Here is a 22,022-nt window from a genome sequence, read left to right as displayed (position 1 = left end):
GGATGGGAAAGGATTTCAGTCAGGATACAGGGAAGTCCCCGTAGACAAACTGAAAACAATCAGGGATTGAACTTATTTATTTATTTATTTATTTAGTGGTGCTTGGGCTTGAATCCAGGGCCTTGTGCATACAAGACAAACACTCTAACAAACACTGAGCTATATCCCCAGCCCAGGGATTGGGTTTCAAGTGGATGTTTAGATAGGAGAACCAAAGTGCCATCTGAGGGTTAGATAGGAAGAAGTCATTTAAACATCTCCAATATTAAACCAAGCCTGATGTAGGCGGCCATGGCTGTGGAGCAAAAATAAAGATGCAGACAGAGAATAAAGCCAGACCTAATACACAGTGTCTGCTAACCACTTCATCTTCTTTCTGAAGTCTGTCTTCTAAAAGCTTGAGCTCTGTGGTATGACTTGAATATCCTAAAATGAAATTATGTCATTTTCAGGAAAATGGATGGAACTCAAGAACATTATGTTAAATGCATGAACCAAAGTTTTTCTAGGATACATCTTCCATTTTCTATTGTTAAAATCCTACCCATTCTTCAAGGTTCAGTTCAAACGTCATCTTTCTGCCTTTCCTGTCATCCTCAGTGAAGAACTTTAGTATCTTCCCTTTTTATCTTCTATGGCAGCTCTGTCCATGGAACTTTGTCTGATGTCTCATAATCTATGGTGCTCAGTATGGTAGACATTAGCCACATGTGACTATTAATGCACTTCAGTGTGGCTAAGGACTAAGGAAGTGAAATTCTGATTTTAACTTAGTTCATTTACAGAGCCACTGTGGTCAGTGGCTACTATATTGACCAGTGCAGTTCTATGGCATTTTTCATAGTATTTTCTAATAATTCAATAGACATTCATTGCATTTCTAATGGTAGCAGAAGCGGGCATTAGAAATGCAAGTGTGTTTAAGATATTCAGTTCCTATGTTTACATTGTTGAGATTATAAATTAGTACAACCACTGTAGAAATCAGTATGGAAGTTCTTCAAAAGACTAGGAATGGAACCACTATATGATCCATCTATACCACTCCTTAGTGTTTATCCAAAAGAATTAAAGTCATTAATATCATTACTATAATGATACATGCAAACAATGTTTATAGCCGCACAATCCACAATAGCCAAACTATGGAAACAGTCTAGGTATACATCAATGAGTAAATAAAGAAAAAGTGTTATATATACACAATGAAGTTTTTATTCAGTCATAAAGAAGAATGAAGCTTTCTCTGCTTTCTGATCATAATGTGAACAGCTTCCCTCCACCGTACTCTTCCGCCTCACCGTGAGCCCTTAGGAATGGAGCCTGCTGTCTATGGATTGAGAACTCTGAAACTGTGAGCCCTTAAACAAACTTTTCATCCTGTACAATTGTTCTGGTCAGGTCTTTTAGTCAGAGCAGCAAAAAAAGCTGACTGAAACAGAAATTGGTACTGAGAAGTGGGATCCTTGCTGAGACTAACCTGACCATGTGGTTCATAAGTTTCTGGAGCATTTTAGAATTGGTGGGAGGAATTTTGAGATGTTTAGCAGTGCAAGCTGGAAATGCTTTAGATTGTTGTAAGCAGAAATTAATGGCTGATTCTGGTGGGAGCTCAGAACACTAGAGTGCCAATAGGACCATGGACAGTGAAGAAAGGGCTTAAGAAGGCTTAGAAAAAAAGGAGGACACTATTGGTAATTGGACTAGAGGCCATTCGTGTTATATTCTGGCTGAGAATTTGTCTGTCTTTTGCCCATATCTTGAGATTTTCTGTGAGACTAATTTTAAAAGTGATGGACTCTTTAATCTGTTGGAAGAAATCTCTAGTCAGCATAGCATTCAGATGGTGGCATGGACATTTTTGGTGGCTTTTAGGCAAATCTATTGTGATAATCAGAAGCAGAAAGCAGAGCAGAAAGATTTGAAAAACTTGGACTTGAAAGGTGGAAGTAAAACCAGGGCTAAGAAAGTTGCAGTTGTTAAAAACATTACTGTCACTGAAGAAATGCTAAAGACTTTGCCTAGAGACAATGAGAAAGATGGCTTGAGGACATCTCAGGAGCTGGCAAGTTCATATCCATCTCAGACTCAAGGAAATAAAAGTAAAAAATTCTCTAGAGAATAGACCAGTGGGACACCTTTCTTGCACAAGGGAGCCTAGGAAGTTTTTTCAACAGACTCAGCCACCAGACACTCAGAGGCTGTAGGAGCCAGGGTCCCTTGAGGCTTTAATACTGTTTGAGTTGGTGTCAGACCTTGGTGTCAACCATGTGGTGTTGCTTCTGCAGGAATGCAGGATGCTAGAGCTAAGGGATCATGGAGGATTCCACCAAGATTTCAAATGAAGGCCTGGGAGGCCAGGCAAAGTGCAGCAGGGCCAGAGTCCCTGTGGGCAACCCGAGAGGACAATGCATGGAGATGTGAGAAGGAAGCTAAAACTGCAGTGGAGAAACCCAAAATCAAGAAATGCCAGTACCATGGAACATCTGCTGAGGAAACCTGCCGAAGTTAAGTTGAGGCAAGCCAACTAAAAGTCTACAAGGGAGACCTGCACAGAACATTACCTTGCCATGTGCCCCAGATGCCTAACATAGAGCTATAGGACTTGTTTGCCCAGCTGGATTCAGTCTTGCTTTGGTTCTAGCCCTTCTTTCTATGCCCCTATTTCTGTGAATGGAAGTGTTTATTCTGTGCCTTTACATATTGGGTACTTGTAAGTTGCTTTTGATTTTTACAGGCGCTCACTATGCAAGCTTGCCCTGAGTCTCAGAGGAGACTTTGGACTTGAAATTTTGGGCAGTCTTGAACTATTGAGACTTATTGGGGACTTATGAAAATGGACAAAATGTATTTTGCATTGTAAGATGAGTGTGAGCTTTTGGGGGCCAGGGGCAGAATGTTATGGTTTGGAAGTGAGGTGTCCCCCAAAAGCTCACACGTGAGACAATGTGAGAGGGTTCAGAAGGGAAATGATTTGGTTGTGAAAGCCTTAACCCAATTAGTGGATTAATCTCTTGACTTAATTGACTGTAACTGGAGGTGGGTAGGGTGTGGCTGGAGGAGGTGGGTCATTGGGTGCATGGTTTTGAGGTATAATTTGTATTTGGCAAGTGGAGATCTCTATCTCTGCTTTTCTGATAATCATGTGAGCCACTTCCTTCCACCACACTCTTGCACCATGATGTTCTGCCTCACCTTGTGCCCTTAGGAATGGAGCTGGCTGTCTATGGACTGAGACCTCTGAAACCATGAGCCCTTCTCTACAAAAATAAAATGAAATAAAATAAAAAGAAGAATATATGTCATTTGCAAAAATGGATGGACCTTGAGAACATGTTAACTGAAATAAGCCAAACTCAGAAAGTCAAGGGTCATATGTTTTCTCTAATATGTGGAAGAGAGAGAGGAAGAAGGAAAAGAAAAGTAGTGAAGATCTCATAAAAATCGAAGGGAGATCTGTAGAGTAAGAGTAAAAAGAGACCAGGGAGAGGGAGGAGCGAAGGAAAAGGGAAAATATTGGGTGATACTGACCAAATTATGTTGTGCATGTACAAATAATAACAATGAATCCCACCATTATATACAACTATATTGCACCAATAAAAATATGGAAAAAATTTAAAAATAAAATATGAGTAAAAGAAGATATCTATTTTCAAGAATTAGATGTGTGTGTGTGTGTGTGTGTGTGTGTGTGTGTATTACTATAGTTATTGGCACAGCTCTCTTATTTACTACAACATGCTATAAACTTCTTCAGGACAGGCATGTGTCTTACTTACTCATCTTTGTGTTCTTCCTAAGTTAAGTCCTAAGACAAAAATGAATGCATATTCGACATCTTGGAAATGATTCCTATGGGATATTAAATTTATTCTCTTGTGAAAATTAATGTGGTAAGAAGTCTAGAATAAAACATTCATGTTCTGTTTCACACTTGGAAATGCTGCAGACATTTTTTAATGTAATATTCTTAGATGTACCAAAATAGAAGATCTTTTAATTCAGTCTTCAAATATGAAAGATCAGAGTGAATGGAGAGGGAGATAAAAGGCATTTGGGTACCATCCTGATTGGAGTCTTTCCACACTTTAGTGGACTACCCATGGCCCACTCCCTGGCCATGCCATCAAGACCTGGTTGTTTTATGTTTTTTCTTTCTCCTCCACAAAATCTATTCTTATATTCATTTACACAAAGTTAGCATACGTAACTAATAAATGTCAACATTCCTACTTTTTTTAGAAGCTTTTTAAAAAGTTTAAATGATTGCTATCATGTCCATGAGTGAAAGCTGTGGTTTTCCTACTTTATATTGAATTTCCCTGAACATAGGTTGTATAAAGCTCCTTCAGGAACTCACAGTAAGGTCTAGAGATTAGAGGCAACTTTATTTTTCATTCCTGGAAAAGAAGATGGAAAATTTTACACACACAAACATACACACACAAATACATATATGAACAGATGTATACACACGTCATACATATATGTATAGATGTATATACATACATGCATATATGTGTATACATATATTCCTACTTTGTGTATACATCTATACATATATGTATGTATGTGTATATATATTTATATATTTTAAAATCAACTTATTGGGGTATAGGTTTTTTTCTTTAAAGTCATCTTTTTCATTGTATTGCAATTAGAACTTAAATTATGAGAAAACTTTCTTATAGGTCGACTAAACTGAAAGTTTTAGGAATATAGGCTTATGTCTTATCTGTGTTGCTCAGCTCAAGGTGTTATTTTATTACCTAGCATAGTACCTGCTGTAGAGCTGGCAATCAGTAGTTATAAGTTCAGTTACTGGATAAATGCATAAATGAGAGTTCTCTATTCATGGCCTTTCCTAGTCTTTGTTTTTCTCCATGAGGTTTTTTTCTAGTTTTTAAAAAACCTAGTAAAATACATATAACGGTTACCATCTTTAACATTTTTGAGTGTACATTTCAGTGGAATTAAGTACATTCACACTGTTGCTCAACCATTAGCACCATCATCTCCAGAACTCTAGTCATCTTGCAAAACTGAAATGCTAAACTCATTAAACAATAACTGCCTAATCCTCTACCACCCTGCCCCTAGCCCTTGGGAACCATTCTACTTTTGTCTCTATCAATTTGACTAATCCAAATACCTCATATCAGTAGAATCATAGACTATTTGTCTTTTTGTGACTGGCTTATTACACTGGGTTATATGGTAATTCTATTTTTAGTTTTTTGAGGAACCACTATACTATTTTCTATAGTGTCTTGCTATTTTATATTTACACTAGTAATGCAGAAGGGTTCCAATTTCTCATTCTCACCAACCCTTGTTATTGTGTGTGTGTGTGTGTGTGTGTGTGTGTGTGTGTGTGTGTGTTTATAACAGCAATCTGAATGAATGGGAAGTGATACGTCATTGCAGTTTTAAAAAATATTTTTTAGTTATACATGGACACAATACCTTTATTTGGTTTATTTATTTTTATGTGGTGCTGAGGATCGAATCCAGTGCCTCACATGTGCGAGGCAAGCGCTCTGCCACTGAGCCACAACCCCATCCCTTCATTGCAGTTTTGATTTGCATTTCCTTAATGGTTATTGATGTTGAACATCTTTTCATGTGTTTATTGGATATTTGTATATCTTATTTGAAGAAGTTATTGGGGTATAATTATAAATCATGTACAATAAAATGTACCCATATTTAAAGGTATAGCTTGAAGAGTTTTGATGAGTATGTATCCATGTAATACTAACCCATTCAAGGTTTAGGATATATCTGTCACCCCAGAAGGCTACTGTGTGCCCTTTGACAGGCAGTTCCCTTACACTCCTGGCCTCAGGAAACTAATGATATGTTTTTTGTCACTATTATAAATTAACATGGCCTGTTTTAGTAGTCCTCTGACAAGGAATTGTTCACATTGTACTCTTTTGGCTTAATACTTCTGAGAGTCTTCCATGTTATTATAGGTTGGTTGTATGATATTTAGGGAGTAAAATTCATGAACCAGTGAGCAGATGGGACATCATAATAACTGAAATTTATTAAGCACTTATGATGTGCTAAGCACTCTTCAACTTTACAAATTCTATCTTATTTAGTCTCAACACCAACTCCATGAAGCAAAACAATTAACACTATTTTAGAGATGGAGTAACTGAGTCATAGGGACCATAAATAACTTGCCAAATATCATACAGCCAACAAGTGGCAGAGCTAGGAAGTGAACTTGGAGAGCTGTGCTCCAGAGTCAAGTGTGTTAAGCTGCCTCACTGCTAATTTATCAGGTATTGGGTAAGCCCAAGCACATGGAGAGGGTCTGGTGTCCACCCTACTCCTTTTCCTTTCCCTTTCTGCACTGCCATCCTCAGCCTCTTCTCATTGTCATATCACCTAAGCAATAGCACACAACACTTGTCTAAATGGAGTCTAAGTTGTCACTAGTAATCAGTAGTCCGGGAGAAAAAAGTGAAAAACAGGAATAGAAAAGAGAAGCAATTATACAACTTTTCTCATTAGTACCAACTTGCCTGATTTGATGGGCCAGTGCTTATTTTCATGCTTGATTTATCTCATGAAACTAAATAAGAATACAACAATATTAGTTCCCCAACTCTGAGTCAGTATTTCTTGAGGCAAAAACAGTGATCTGTGTTTCCACTGTTTTACCAGAAATATGTCATTCTGCACAATTTTTACAGGGTATATTTGTGCTATGCACTTGTTTTTGTGTTAGTAAACATTTTAAAACAAGAGCTTTCCAATCCATTATTTCATTCTATCCTGACAAAAGCCCAATCACTTTTGAAAGGCAAGAACTATAAAAAAAAAAAAAAAAAACCCAAGATAATTGAATGATTTGTCTGAGATTATACACTAACTTTTGGATGATCGTCAATATTAGTGGTTCAGCCAGGCCTAAATGGCATCTCTTCACATCACCCCCTAGTTCTTGTTCTGTTCACCAGTACAGAGTTCTCCTGGTTGTAATAAAACTTATATTTTCAACTTGGATCATGTTAATATTAATGAGAAATAATGTAACTTATTTATTGAATCAAAAAACAAATCATTTTCCATACTTTCATGTAAGGATAGAGAGTTTTAACAGTAGATATCTTAGTTACCGTCTTCTTTCCCACTTGTTTTCACAGACCAGTGACCTTTTCTACTTCCTAGTGAACAAACTTCATGAGTACTTACCAGAGTCTAAGGATAAGAATGCACTTCAAAATAAAAGCCAAAGGGTTGATGAGCTGGTGTAAGTACCAACTAGATACTTTGATAGTTCCCTCCTACAGTGTTAATGATAAATTGAAGGCACTAGACAAAATATATGTGGTATTAATAATTAATGGTGCTGCAAGTTTCACTTCACAAAGAATTTTAAAAATTGCATTACACAAGAAACGAGTAACATTGGCTGTCCCAAAGGGGAAAAATGGGTGACTGGAGGAAAATCATCATTTATTGTATTTCCTTTTTCACCTTTGATATTTTGAGTCATCAAATATTATTTATTTGAAAAAAAAAGGAGAAATCATGCAATTTTCTTTCTTTCTCCTCTTTGTTTTCTAGGACATGCATTGAAATTATACAGACCTTAGGACTGATGTTCAGAGAAACAGAAATTGAATCATCACGCCTAAACACATTGGCAGCTAAGAAGTAAGATCTTTTAGAAGACATTGGCCCTTGTAGTTTTGATTTGTTAACTGTTCTTGTTGAATGTCTTCCAAAACACATAATTCTCTAACTTCTCTGTTCAACCCTCTTGTAAGTACATTACACTCTTTTGACTCTCTGATTCCTTCTGTGATGATTACATTAATTGGCACATGCTGAGTTCTCTTTGTACCTTTGGATTATTAAGGGTGCAGAGGTTTTCATAACATAATTTTATCTTTTATCCTAGTTTGGTGAACTTGAAAAAGACCAAATAACCCATCATACATTAAAAGCCAGGGACTTTCCACGAGAATTTTATAGGGTTCATTTGTATCTGTAACAGAAAAATCACATTGGAAAGACAGGAATTGTATTGGCCACATTTATTATGTATAGTCACGTATTGCTTAACCATGGAAAGAATATGTGTACCTGTATAAACCTAGATGGTATAGTCTAATATATATATATATATATGTATATATATATATATGTTAATTTATAATAGTGACAAAAAACATATATATAATGTATATATACATTATATATATCTAATATATATGTTAATTTATAATAGTGACAAAAACATATATATAATATATATATTATGTATATATATAAAATGTGTGTATACATAAAGATGTATTATACATGCACATACATATACACACTATAGCCTACTACTCCTACAGCCATGATAAACAAGGTAACACAAGATTCAATCAAGCATGAACAAAAATGATGCAATTGAGAGATGAATAAATGAGAAGTTATGAGGATGTTGCTGGAGTAAACTTATTTACTTAAAAGGGGAACTACACTCTAAAATAATGATTTAAAAGTGTAGTATAGTAAATATATAAACCAGTAACTGTTGTTTATTACTTTGTTAGCACATAATCAAGGATTATGCACTAAGAAAGTGCAGCATGTGCTGTACTTTTGACTTGCAGCACAGTAGGTTTGCAGAAGCAGCACCATAAATAATGTGGGTAATGCTCTGTATTGTTTTGATGGCTCCAGGGTTTCTAGATGATAGGAATTTTTCAGTTTCATTAGAATCTTATAGAGCCATTGTTGAATATGCTGTCACTGACTAAAACATCATTATGAGGCTCATGACTGTAACTGGTGACCTTAGAAGGCTTATTAAGTTATAGGATGAGCTGCTGTAATGAAGATACTCTAAAAATATTTGGCCAAAAGAAGATAGGAATTGATATCTTTCTCACATAACAGTCTATAGTAGACAGTCAAACTTTCCTCCACAAGGCCAGCCAAGGACCTGGCTTCCTCCCCTTTAGTTACTCTGCCACCTCCTATTCTGCTGTGTCCTCTTGGTTGAAGTCACCTGACCTTAATGATTTCATTATACCACTGGGAAGTAGAAAGAGAAGCAGAGGACAAGCAAATTTCCTTTTTTAAGCAAGGCTTACAGCACTTAGGTTCACAGCATATTAATAAGAACTCAGAGAGCACGGAATGTATCTGTAGTTGGACAGCCGAGGGCCTAGCTAAACTTTGAATGGTGGTCAGCACATCTGTTATATAAAGGAAGCATGGGAGAATCTATAATGGGAGAGAATACTCAATACACAAAAATAATGTGTTCACATGTTTTATTGCTTGATTTTTTAAATATGTATTTATGGACTATGAATTATATCCTTGGGCAAAGTTCTAGTTAAAACCTGAATTTGTTTCACTCACCCCTCACTGATTATTTATCTAAATTCATTATATTAGAAAATGTAGGAAGGATAAAGGAGATGAGCTCTATAACACTTAAACCAGGGGGAAGAATAATAACTTTTAGTAATATTTTTTCCAGGGTTTTTATTAGACTTTTAAACATAAATTTTAGTGATAATAATCATGTATATTTTTTAAGTAACTTGCCACATACAAGGGCGTATAAGAATACTTTGCTCTATAGCAGCGATGGGCAGATATTTCTATAATCCTGCCACTGTAGTACAAAGGCAGCCCTAGGCAGTATGCCAATGGATGGGCACAGCTGTGTACTAGGACAACTTTATTTACAGAGCTGGGGGTGTAGTTCAGTGGCAGAGCACTTGCCTAGCATGAGTGAGGCCCTGGGTTTGATCCCCAGCATTGCTAAAACAAAACAAAAATGGCTCTGTGTACAAAAATAGGCTGTGTGCTGGATTTGTTTGCGGGACATAATTTGCTGACCCCTGCTTTATAGCAAACAAAGAAAGTACACTATTATTTACTCTGCATATTTTAAGCCATTGGTAGTACTGCTAATCCCTCAGTCTCCAAGATAGAGATTTAAGACTACTTTTGGTATTTCTCTGTTCTCCTACACTAAAATTGTTGCTAAATCTTGTCTTCCTTTCCTCTTTTTTTTTTTTTTTTTGGTCTCTACTTTTCTCTGTTGAAGTTGAAAAAAATCTTCCTCACTTCTGTTGTGAAATGTTGCCTTTCTTTAATTTTTCCGTTTTTAACTTGTTTTGACCATATCAGCCCTATTATATTAATCATCTTTCCTGATATGACTAATCCTTTTCATGCCCTTTAATACATATATCCATTTGCTAAGTAGAGTCTGGTTGTAATGTTATACTGTCCATTTTGATATATATAGGCTCAAGTCCTGTTATCTATAGTATTAATTAGCACAATGAATGTTTATATAACAGTATTAGTCTTCTGTTGTCATGTAACAAATTATTACAAGCTCAGTAATTTAAAATAACATATTTATTATCTTACAGTTTCTGTGAGTTAGGAATTCTGGCACCAGTGTCATCTGGCCTGGGGTTCTCTCCCAAGCTCATCTGGGTGGTTGCTGGCAGAATTGATTTGTATACAGCTATAGAACTCGTGCAGCTTGTTGCTTGGCAGGAGCATATCTCTGAGCTCAGGAGAGGCTCAAGTTCTCTTTCATAGGGCTCATTCATTAGATCAGGTTCGTCCAGGATATTCCTCTTTGAATTGACTAAAAAAAGTCAATTAATTAGAGGTCTAATTATATTTGCAAAATTCTTCACCTTTCTCATCTAATATAATCATAAATTATTAGAAAAGCGTATTCATAGATACTACCCAAACTTGAAAGGAATTATATACAAAATGAATAGTAGGAGGTGAGAATCCTGGAAGCCAAAGTACAATTCTGCCTTCCACAGTATCATACACTGACTTAAGAGACTATAAGTTTGTTCTTAGAGTCTGTGTTTTAAAGTATATTGAAATGCATTAAAAATTCATATACTGGAAATAATAACAAACAGAAGAATAAAAGTATTAAATTGTTGGGGCTATTTTTAAGCCTGGGATGTCAAACCTATAAGTATTTCCAGGATAAAACTACCATTTTGATTAAAATTATTGGCCTAACAGATTTTAAATTTAGCAAGTTGATGGAAGGAGTGGGTTTCAAATTAAATTCCATTTGAGAATATAAAAAGCAGTTATTCATTTTAGCATTTCCCTCTTTATTTTCATAAATGGGGATTTTATTAGTTCAGTGCACTTTGCTTTATTCCTCTTAAAATGTGCTACATCCGTTCATATTTTAGTATTGTTAGAATTGAATTTATATATTATCACAGTAAGTGACTCAGAATTTGAGAGTTCCTTTCCTTAGCTTTGAAAAAAAGCTGTTACTGAAAATGAAGGTTTATAATTAAATATAACAATGAATGGAATGTCAACTCAAACAATATAAGGAAAAGCTTCTAACAGGAGTGTTCTGTGATTTTGGAAAGATCTTCTAAAAGTAAAACTAGCCATTTTAAGTAGCCTTTATAAAACTGTAGTGAATACTCTATAGGATCTGTCCTGCTTTTTTTGAGAAATGTACTGATAATGATTCTTCTTTTCCAGACATAAGAATTAGTCTTGCTTTTTGAGCGGATTGTGAGCTTTTTATCATAGTATGATTTAAATTATTGTAAAAAATTAGAAAGTCTCAAGTATTACTAAACACAGATTGCTTATAGTCCCCTTTATTCCATTATAAAAGGAATGCTTATGGTTATAGAGAATTTTTATAGTCCTATTCTTAAATTTCGTTACTACTCCTATGTTTCAAATCTACTCTGTTATTTTCTTTAGTTAGTCCAAGAATTTTCTTTTCTGTTTTGAAATGAGGTCTCGCTGTGCTGCCCAGGCTGGTCTGGAAGTCCTTCCTGGGCTTAAGCAATCCTCTCACCCCAGCCTTCCCAATAGCTGGGACTATAGGGATGCGCCACCATGCACAGCTAGGCATGACTTTCTCCTGCTCCTATTCAACTGTATATGGATTATTCTTAACATTTGAAGATGGTGTTACTGGCCTAGCTCCTTAGGATGCATACTTTGAATTGTGAATTTTGCCTTTTTATTTTCAAATAGGTGGGTGCCATATATTATTCAAACATGTAGTAACTTTTAAGTGAGAATTCATATAGGTTAATGTACAGTCTACTACATTTGAAAGCAAAAGACCCGAGGTTAGTTTTATTAACTAATAGCTAGTGGTATTCAATGAAACAGTAAACCTCTAAAATGTCCTGTTAAAAAGGGTTCTGGAGCAAGGATAGGTGGGAAAAGGTACACTCATACACTGCTGGTGGGACTGCAAATTGGTGCAGCCAATTTGGAAAGCAGTATGGAGATTCCTTGGAAATCTGGGAATGGAACCACCATTTGACCCACCTATTCCTCTTCTTGAACTATAGCCAAAGGACTTAAAAACAGCATACTACAGGGACACAGCCATATCAATGTTTATAGCAGCACAATTCACAATAGCTAAACTGTGGAGCCAACTTAGATGTCCTTCAGTGGATGAATAGGTAAAAAAAAAAAAAAAATGTGGCATTTATACACAATGGAATAATACTCAGCACTAAAAAAGAACAAAATCATGGATTTGCATATAAATGAATGCCGTTGGAGAAGATAATGCCAATCCCAAAAAAACAAATGCCAAATGTTTTCTCTGATATAAGGGGGGTGACTCATAGTGGGGTAGGGAGGGGGAGAGCATGGAAGGATTAGATTAATTCTAGATAGGGAAGAGGGGATGGGAGGGAAAAGGAGAGGGAGAAGGGGATTTGCAAGGATGGTGAAATGTGATGGTCATCATTATACAAAATACATGTATGAAGATTTGAATTTGGTGCCAACATACCTTATATCAAAGAGAGATATGAAAAATTGTGGTATATATGTGTATTAAGAATTGTAATGCAAAATTAATAAAGAGTACATATATAATGGCATAAATTGGCATGAACATACTTTATATATAGAGATACGAAAAATTGTGCTCTATATGTGTAATAAGGATTGTAATGCATTCCACTGTTGTTATGTATTTAAAAAAAAGGTGGGGGGTTCTGGAGTCATAAAACTTGGGATCAAATAAGCATTTTAAGAATTCCGGGGGCTGGGGATGTGACTTGGGGCTGGGGATGTGGCTCAAGCGGTAACGCACTTGCCTGGCATGCGCCGGGCACTAGGTTCGATCCTCAGCACCACATAAAAATAAAAAATAACGATGTGTCCACTGAAAACTGAAAAATAAAAAAAAAATTTAAGAAAGAATTCTGCACATTATTCACAATAGCCAAGATATGGAATCAACCTAAGTGTCCATGAATGGATGCAAGAATAGAATGCTATTCAACCTTAAAATTAAGAAAAAAATCCTGTCATTTATGACAACATAGATGGAGCTGGAGCTGGAGGAAACTATACTAAGTGAAGTAATCCAGGCACAGAAAGACAAGTTCCATATGATATTCATTATTTGCAAAATCTAAAAATGTTGAACTCAAAGAAACAGAGTAGAATGGCAGTTACCAGGATGTGGGGGTAGTAGAATCTGTGGATGTGGTCAAAGGGTACAACATTTCAGTTAGACAAGAGGAATAAGTTCAAGTGATCTTATGACATGGGGACTATAGCTAATAACAACTTATTATATATTTGGAAATTGTGGGGCTGGGGATGTGGCTCAAGCAGTAGCGCGCTCGCCTGGCATGCATGCGGCCCGGGTTCGATCCTCAGCACCACATACAAAAAACAAAGATGTTGTGTCTGCCGAAAACTAAAAAATAAATATTAAAAAATACTCTCTCTCTTAAAAAAAAAAAAAAAAGAAATTGCTAAGAGTTGATTTTAAGTGTTCTCATTACAAAAAAGTTAAGTATGAGAGGTAAAGCATACAGCTTCATTAGACCACTCCAGTGTATACATATTTCAAAACATCATTTTTACACCATAAACATATATAATTTTATTTGTTAATTTAAAAAACAACTAAAAAAAGAAATGATATATACTATTTCTTTGTCCTAGAGATATGCAGTACATATTACCATAGTAAAGCTAATGAGAAGTCCTGTAGTAAAAGATATTCAGTAAACTTAGTGTAACCAAGTATTTCCTATGTTTCTTTTGACCACAGAATTTATTTTGATCAAAATATTGCCTGAAATTATTAATTCCTAAAAAATCTTTTGGAGCTGGGCGTGGTGGTGCACGCCTGTAATCCCAGCAGTTTGGGAGGCTGAGACAGGAGGAGTGTAAGTTCAAAGCTAGCTAAGCAACTCAGTGAGACCCTGTCTCTAAATAAAATACAAAATAGTGCTGGGGATGTGGCGTGGTGGCTGAATGCCCTCGAGCTTGATCCCTGGTACCAAAAAAAAAAAAAAAAAAACCTTGGATAATATTACTATATTTGAAATCACCAGCATCTCCCTTAAATCTAGAGTTGCTAAACTCTCCAAGCTATTTGAACTTCTAGAAGTAGACTTGCTCTGAGATAAACAAACAAAAAACCCAAGAAATTGCATTTTTATCTAAATTTCTTATTTCAAAATAAATAAATATTTCTTACTTGTACACATCAGCATGCCCAAGGGTCCAAAAGTTTAATCAAGATGTGTTTGCGAACTTGGCTTCACTGTTTTTCTTTTCAAAACTATTCATTAAGGCTGAGGTTGTGGCTCAGTGGCAGAGCACTTGCCTCACACATGTGAGGCACTGGGTTCAATCCTCAGTACCACATTAAAATAGGTAAAATAATAAAGATATTGTGTTCATCTATAACTAAAAAATAAAAAAAATTAAAAAGCTATTCATTAACTGCTCTTTGTGTGTGTGTGTGTGTTTTTTTTTTTTTTTTAGGGGAACACTATTTAATCTCTTGAAGATTTTAATTAGCAAGCCTCAGATTCCAAAATCTTGTCCTGTATTTGATGTTCAATTGATGGCTGATTCAACTTTAGCTGAAATGTCTTTTGATGCTAAGGTGAGATGAAAATTTGGGGGCATACTAACTATATAGGGAATGTGGCTTCTTGTCTTTTTACATGGACCATGACACTGTAGAAATATAGACATATACTTAAACCAAAGAATAGATATTTTGTTATTAATGTAAAAACCTAGATAACTATTGTCAATATTAATGTGTTCATTTTATTTGTTTTAAGGTATATATACTAAGGAAAATAATAGGCATTGTTAAAAAGTTATATGCTATGTGTCTCTATATACAATATACATGAATTCCATAGTAGGGGTCTAATGGACAAAAAAAGCAATGTCTTAGAAATTTTAGGGTTAACTCTAGGGCTTTTATTTACCATTTCTCTACCTATGTAAGTAGAAAAGAATTACTTGTTTTCCTAAAATTGTAATAAAACATTGGAAATATCAAATTGACTGCAAACCATATATTTTGAGAGAATAAATCAGCTTATTATTAATTTGTTTTGAGCCAAATCAACATAGAAAATGTTTTTTAAAGTATAGACAAGATTTGATAGTTCATAAACATATAATTGAAATTATGTTTTAGAAAACTCATTTACCCATTCACTCAGTATGTATTTATAAGCATCTATTATGAGCAAATAGCATACTAGGCAGGGGGTCTAAACAGTAAGCAAAACAAATCTCTACTTTCACTAGTTTACAAACTGGTGTGAGGGACAGATGTTGCTCAAATATCCCTAGGAATATATAATTACAAACTGTCTATGGAGTGTCTGAAATACACTTTCAATGATGGAGTATAAAAAGTGGGTCAGAAGCAAGACTCCTAGGCGGGGTGCTTAAGATGCTAGTGCAGTAGTTGAGGTGAGGGTGGGATGACAAAGGTTAGAAAGAAGTCTTTCCTGACCCCCAAAGGAGACTAGCCTTCCTCTTCAGAGCTCTCTTAGCTTCCTGTACTTTTCTTTCATAGCCCTGGACTCAGTTTGTAACTGTGCATTTGTTAGATTGCTTTCAGTTTATATATTAGGTTGTGTATTCCATGAGGGCAGGGACCATGTTTGTTGTTCTTCATTGTATCCCCAACACCTACCACAGTGTCTGATGCATATTTGGTGAATAAATAAATGAAGAAAAGAAGAAGAACGATGGTAATTGTAAACAGGATAGATTCCAGAAACTTTTTAAGAAATTGTGTAGGTAGGTTGATGTGAAAATAAAGTGTAAAGATTAGAAGATGACTTTTAGACTCTGACTTGAGAGTCAGATAGGAATTACAGCAAGAGAATTAGACTTACAGGGAAATACTAAGCTTGGTTTGGGGTTTAACTTTATTAGCCAATGGTATTTCTATATGAAAATACCAATTGGGCAGAATAGATAGATCTAGTTTTCAGACTTTTTGATCTGTTGCACCTGGGGTATTAATGTGTCCAACAGGAGATGATATAAAGTTTTGTTCCAAAGATATAATAAGAGAGAGGGAGATTTCAATCTAGATCTCTCCCCTGAGAAGAATATGTTTAGGAAGAATGTATTGGCCTGTAGCAAGCCCATAGACATTTCTTATGCCTCAGGTAGCCTACAGGCCAGAAGACAATCTTCCCAATGCCTGGAGTTTTGGAAAGCAACAAAATGTCTTATGTGCATTTACTCATACTACAGAAGGGATCATAGTTTGAATTGGGCGTAAACCTAAATTCCTCAGAGAATCTGCCACCTCAATTCTAGGAAGCATATTTCTACATTCTTGAAAGGAAATAAGGTTATTGGCCTGACTGATTTGGTAAACTGGTGCACAATTTTTTTGTGTGTGTTAGTGTTCTGTGGACAGATGTATCTTTTTTCTCTGACCTGCTCTTTGAGCCGTTTTAAACCTACCATCTCTTTATTAGAGCCACTTTCTTGAGAATGACAGAACCAAATGGAACAGGAAAAGGGATTGCACTAATTAAATTTTTAGTTAATACAAATTGTTTTAGAAGTATCTAAAGGAAACCAAGAGGAACTTCTATTTTCTGGCTTAGCCTATAATAATATATTGATTATTTTTGAAAATTCTAGTTGCAGAATCTTATCCTGGAATACACAGATACAGCAACAGCACTTTTATATGAGATACTTCTTGTCTTTCAGCAGGTACACATTTTATATATCTTCTGTGATTAAACATATTATGATTAATAATATGTCCAAAATGCTTATTTTAGAGATAATTTCCAAAACTGGTTGATTTACATGATACTACCTTTGCTCTTAAGTGCTCATCTACTATGTTTAACAAATACCAATTTTAAAGATTTTATTAATCAGGATAAAAATGTATTTGAGGATGAGTATCTTTTTATATACAACCTGAATTTCATAACTTATTTCCTTGAGTTTTTAGGGAAACCTTGGATTGGGATCTACAAAGTTTGCTATTAGTTGGATGATGTCCTTTCTTCAAAGTTGTCCTCCTATAGTAAGTACCTAGAAGTAGTCACTGTTCAAGCCTAGCTAAACAGAAACTATCATCCAACGCACCACCTCCATATCACTCAGCTCTGATTATCTTATTTGATTAAAACAAAGTGCTGAAGAACTTCAAAACTTAATCCCCAGTCAGTATGACTTGGTGCTGAGTTCCATTTCGATGAGAAATAGTGCAGAGGCGTTGGTGCAAGTGTGGTGAGGGCTTCAACCTAGACTTGAAAATGACAATCCAGCTGAAATAGGAACTCTTGTGGGTTGAGTGTAGCCTATATGTAACTGCATTTTTCTTGTCTAGGTCACCTTTGTGGCCAGTATTGTGAAACAAGTAGTGAAGGGACTTTCAGCTTCATTGCAACTGCTAAGTCCCTTCCAAGCAGTTCTGTTGTACCAGCAGTTTTACATCCTCAAGAGCTGCCTGCAATACAGCAAGACTCTAGCTGAGTATATCAGGAATGACTACAGCGAAGAATTTAGGTAAGGGGAAAAAAAATCTGCATCTAATCGTCAATACGATCACTCTTTTCTGATTTTCTTACAAACCTGCAACATGGCCCAATGTTTAGGTTATGTGATGACAAAAATATATATATTTTTGTCTTTAATAATATTGCACTTTGATCAGAGGAAAGAAAGTATTTGGGGGAGAATTCAAAGAATTTTGCCATTCAAAATATATTCCAGGTCAGAAAATACTAGGGAAACATCAAGCTCTCTTTGGAGGATTGTTTCTCACTCTTTGTCTTTCTTGAAGCTGGTCTGTCACATAAGTAGTAATGATTATAACCTGCTGTGAGTAATTAAGAGTAACAAACCCTAAGGAAGGGAATGGTAAATTATGGACTGTGAATTCAATTGAGTCATTAAAAAAATCAATAGATAATGGAGGAACAATTAATGAACAGTGTTAACGAGTTTTTTTTTTTTTTTTTTTTTGTCTCATTTATCCTTCCCTTTTCTTACTCAGTAAGGGAACAGTAAGAAAGAGCAATAGCCAGCATTGGTTTCATCAGCCAGCTTGTTCTCTTGCACCTCAGGGGTTCCACTTCTATTTATAGGCTGGCAAAGCCACACATACTTAGCCTACAGCCTGCATTAGCCACCTATTAAGGAAAAAACCCGGGTTGTGTCTGCCTTAAGATGAAAGAGTGCAGCTGGCATAGCTTTGTTACTAGTTTGGATGGAGCTATAGAAGGCTGTGGAGACATCCATTATGGCCTTAGATTGACTTCACAAAAATTTGGCCCCATTTGTAAGGTCTGTTTTTCCTCATACACCATAGGGTTCATTATGGCTCCCATAAAGAGGATTCATTTGACTCTGGGTTTCTCCAACAACCCAGTTCCCACCCCCTACTCCTGTCTCCTCACATCTTTTTCCTTTTTATTAAGGAAAATTCACATAGCATAAAATTCACCATTTAAAACTGTATAATCCACTATCTTTTTAATATATTCCACAATGTTTTGCAACCATTGCTATTACTAAATTTAGGTTTGTGATCCTTGTTTTAACCTAGGATTTTTCAACTTGCTTTGCATTAGAATCTCCTTAGTAACCATTGACAATACTGTTACCCAGGTCTGGTCTCCCATCTCGAAAGTCTGTTTCGGTTTTCTGAGCTGGGGCCTGGACACTGATAGTTTATAAAGCTCTCCAGGTAATTCTAATATACACTTGGAGTTGAAAACCATTTAGTAAGCCATCCAAGTGGGAGGCTTTCTCACTTTTGTCTCTTTCACAGCTTTCCTATACTGAGCTTGTGGGATAAACCCTCTCTTTCCTCTTGACTTTGCCCTAGCAGTCTCCACAGCTTGGCACTTCCACTTCCACTCCCCATTGCGCATTTCCTGAGAAACCATGAAGCAGGAGCCTCAATTCGTCCTTTGGCTTCCTTATTAATGCCTTGATAACTGATACATTATTAATGAAATTCACTTCCTTTGCTTAAGTAAAGTGCTTCAGTGAGCTGAAAGGCACACATATCAAGAGATTTTCTAGGTCACAAATGGGGGAGGTTGGGAGGCTTTAAATGTTGACTGAATCTTGTGGCTCAGACTCACACACCCACAACCCTGCACCACTTAGTGTGAATGTGACCAGTATGAAATTCGTGTTCTTAAAAGTCTCTCTTTTGTTTCTCTTTGTAATTTTCAGGTACTTTATTCATATGCCAGCCTTGGAAAAGAAGCTCCCATTGTGTTACCCTATTACTCAGCCAACCACTCAACTTTTTCATGAAATTCTCAAATTGGTTGAACAGAAACAATGTGTAAAATGTTAATAAGAATATAAAATGTTAATTGGGAGTGGAAATCTATGAAAAATTTATTTATTTATTTATTTATTTAATTCATCTTGAGTTCTATAAACAAAGATTTTATCTAAATGTTACATCAATACCTATGATGTTTCATCCAAGAGGTCCTTGAAGTTTATCTGCTAAAAACAAACAAACAACAACAACAACAAAAAACCCTGTAAGAATGGTGCTAAAAACTAGTGTTTCTCCAGAAAGAAAAGTTTCTACAGACACAAAAAACTACAAAGGGAACAGAAGCTCAAGGAGAATAATTGGTGTGAAGCCATTGAAATATATAATGAAAAATTGTTGTACAGAGTATAAACTACGGAGTCATCAATAGAGAAATGTTGAGCAATAGGATGACACCCTACTTTTCCACCTTTAAAAACTAGTGGCAAAAGTATTTTTGGAAGAATGAGCAGGAGAAACACAGGCACAGCTGACCAGAATGTCAGCTCCTCATTTGTCAAGGATAAAGAAGCCTGGACTTTCTTTTTTTTTTTTTTTTTTGAACTCAGGGACTCAGGGGTACCCAGCCACTGAGCCACATCCCCAGCCCTATTTTGTATTTTTTTAGAGACAGGGTCTCACTGAGTTGCTTAGGGCCTTGCTTTTGCTGAGGCTGGCACTTGTGATCCTCCCACTTCAGCCTACGAGCTGCTGGGATTACAGGAGTGCACTACCACCACCGTGCCCAGCACGAAGCATGGATTTTTGTGAACAAAACCAAATGCTTTATATACAGAGTTATGAAAATTTGTGCCGTGAATGGATAATTATAAAGGTAATGCATTCCACTATTGTCACATATGTCAGAAATAAATAAAAATTAAAATTAAAAAAAAAACCCAAAACCCAAATGCAGTTGGGTGCAGTGTCTCACGCCTGTAATCCCAGTGTTGCAGGAGGCGGAGGCAGGAGGATCATGAGTTCAAAGCCAGACTCAGCAAAAACGAGGCGCAACTCAGTGAGACCCTGTCTCTAAATAAAATACAAAGTAGTGAAGCCAGAATTAGACAGGCAGTCAGTATAGATAGGTAAATGGAGTTAGGTCTGATTAAGGAGGCCAATTTTGAGTGAGTCTGGGAAGTTGGAGACTGCCCCCTGAGGGATTGAAATGTTAATTCCTTCAGAGCCCTTCCTCCACCCTTATCAAGAAACTGCCCGGCTCCAACTTGTTGCCAAGGTAACTGTCCCAGGAATTGCCCCTCCCTACAGGGAGCTCTAAGGTTGTTAAAGTGTGCTAGGTTTGCACCATCCTGCCCTTCCCCCTTCAGCCCACCTGTTTCCCACCTTGGGCCATCCCACCAAGCATTCCTGGGCCTAGTCATTTATTCGGGAAGGAGAAAGATAAGGGGGAAAAGGCAGGAGAACAAAGGAAGCGTAGGACATCTAAAAAGGGCAGAACGCCTCGCTTCTGGGGATACCAGCTATGGCCCCCTTCTCCCTCCTGGAAGAAGTCTATGTTACCCCATTTTTTTAAAAAAAAAAAAATCCTGCTTTATATGCTTGTCTCAGCGTGCTTCTCTAATGTTCAAACTTCAACTTGCGGGAAGCAGAACTCGTCACTGGCAGTGTCAGTAGGGCTGGGAATGCGGCTTAGTGGTTGAGTGCCCCTGAGTTCCATCCCTGGTACCCAAAATCCAAACACCAAAACAAACAAACAAACAAATCCCACAAATGATTCTGCCACTCTACTTGAGGCACCTGTGGGCTAATGTGAACAGTCCCATAGAGTCTCTGTGGAAGAGAAATTATTCATGAGCAGTGAAGGCTCTCCCACAACCATTTTAAAAAGAGATCTTTATTATTATTATGGCTATAAACTAATCCAACAAATACTTAACTTTGGTGTCATTGTGAGCTATGGAATTTTGACTTATAAGAACTTAGGAACTGGGCCTTCTGTGAACTTATCATGATTTGAGGAAGGATAAGAGAAAAATCTACCTCCAAAGAAAGAGTTCCCAGCTGGGCATGGTGGTGTTTGCCTGGAATCCCAGCAGTTTGGGAGGCTAAGGCAGGAGGATTGGGAATTCAAAGCCAGCTTCAGAAATTTAGCAAGGCACTAAGCAACTCAGCAAGACCCTGTCTTTCAATTTAAAAAAAAAAAAATATATATATATATATATATATATATATATATATATGGATAATATTTGCATTATTGCCATATACATATATATATATATATGTATATATATGTACATATATATATCCGTATATATATATATATATATGGCTGGGGATTGGCTCAGGTTCAATTCCCAGTACCCTACCCTGAAAAAAAAATTCCCAGCCAGATTCACCTGTGTTGAATAATGTT

The 22,022-nt window shown here is 36.3% G+C and overlaps 1 protein-coding gene across 3 annotated transcripts in view; it reads left to right on the top strand.

Moving 5' to 3' along the window:
* The window catches only part of C4H12orf56 (chromosome 4 C12orf56 homolog), an 85,375-nt gene extending 63,997 nt beyond the window's left edge, over nt 1-21,378 (top strand). For 2 of the 3 annotated variants that reach the window (XM_076853070.1, XM_076853068.1), the window contains 7 exons: nt 7,167-7,273; nt 7,591-7,680; nt 14,830-14,953; nt 16,984-17,058; nt 17,309-17,383; nt 17,690-17,868; nt 19,549-21,378. In XM_076853070.1, coding sequence (XP_076709185.1) covers nt 7,167-7,273; nt 7,591-7,680; nt 14,830-14,953; nt 16,984-17,058; nt 17,309-17,383; nt 17,690-17,868; nt 19,549-19,675 — 777 coding nt within the window. In that variant the 3' untranslated portion in view covers nt 19,676-21,378. Of the gene's footprint in view, nt 1-7,166; nt 7,274-7,590; nt 7,681-14,829; nt 14,954-16,983; nt 17,059-17,308; nt 17,384-17,689; nt 17,940-19,548 lie in introns of those variants that run through there. The other variant, XM_076853069.1, reaches the window with a different exon arrangement.
* The last annotated feature ends 644 nt before the right edge of the window (nt 21,379-22,022 follow it).

The sequence above is a fragment of the Callospermophilus lateralis genome, chromosome 4 (assembly GCF_048772815.1).
Source record: "Callospermophilus lateralis isolate mCalLat2 chromosome 4, mCalLat2.hap1, whole genome shotgun sequence".
Classification (NCBI taxonomy): domain Eukaryota; kingdom Metazoa; phylum Chordata; class Mammalia; order Rodentia; family Sciuridae; genus Callospermophilus; species Callospermophilus lateralis.
Note: the sequence above shows the minus strand (reverse complement) of the source record. Positions and strands in the feature narration are given on the sequence as shown.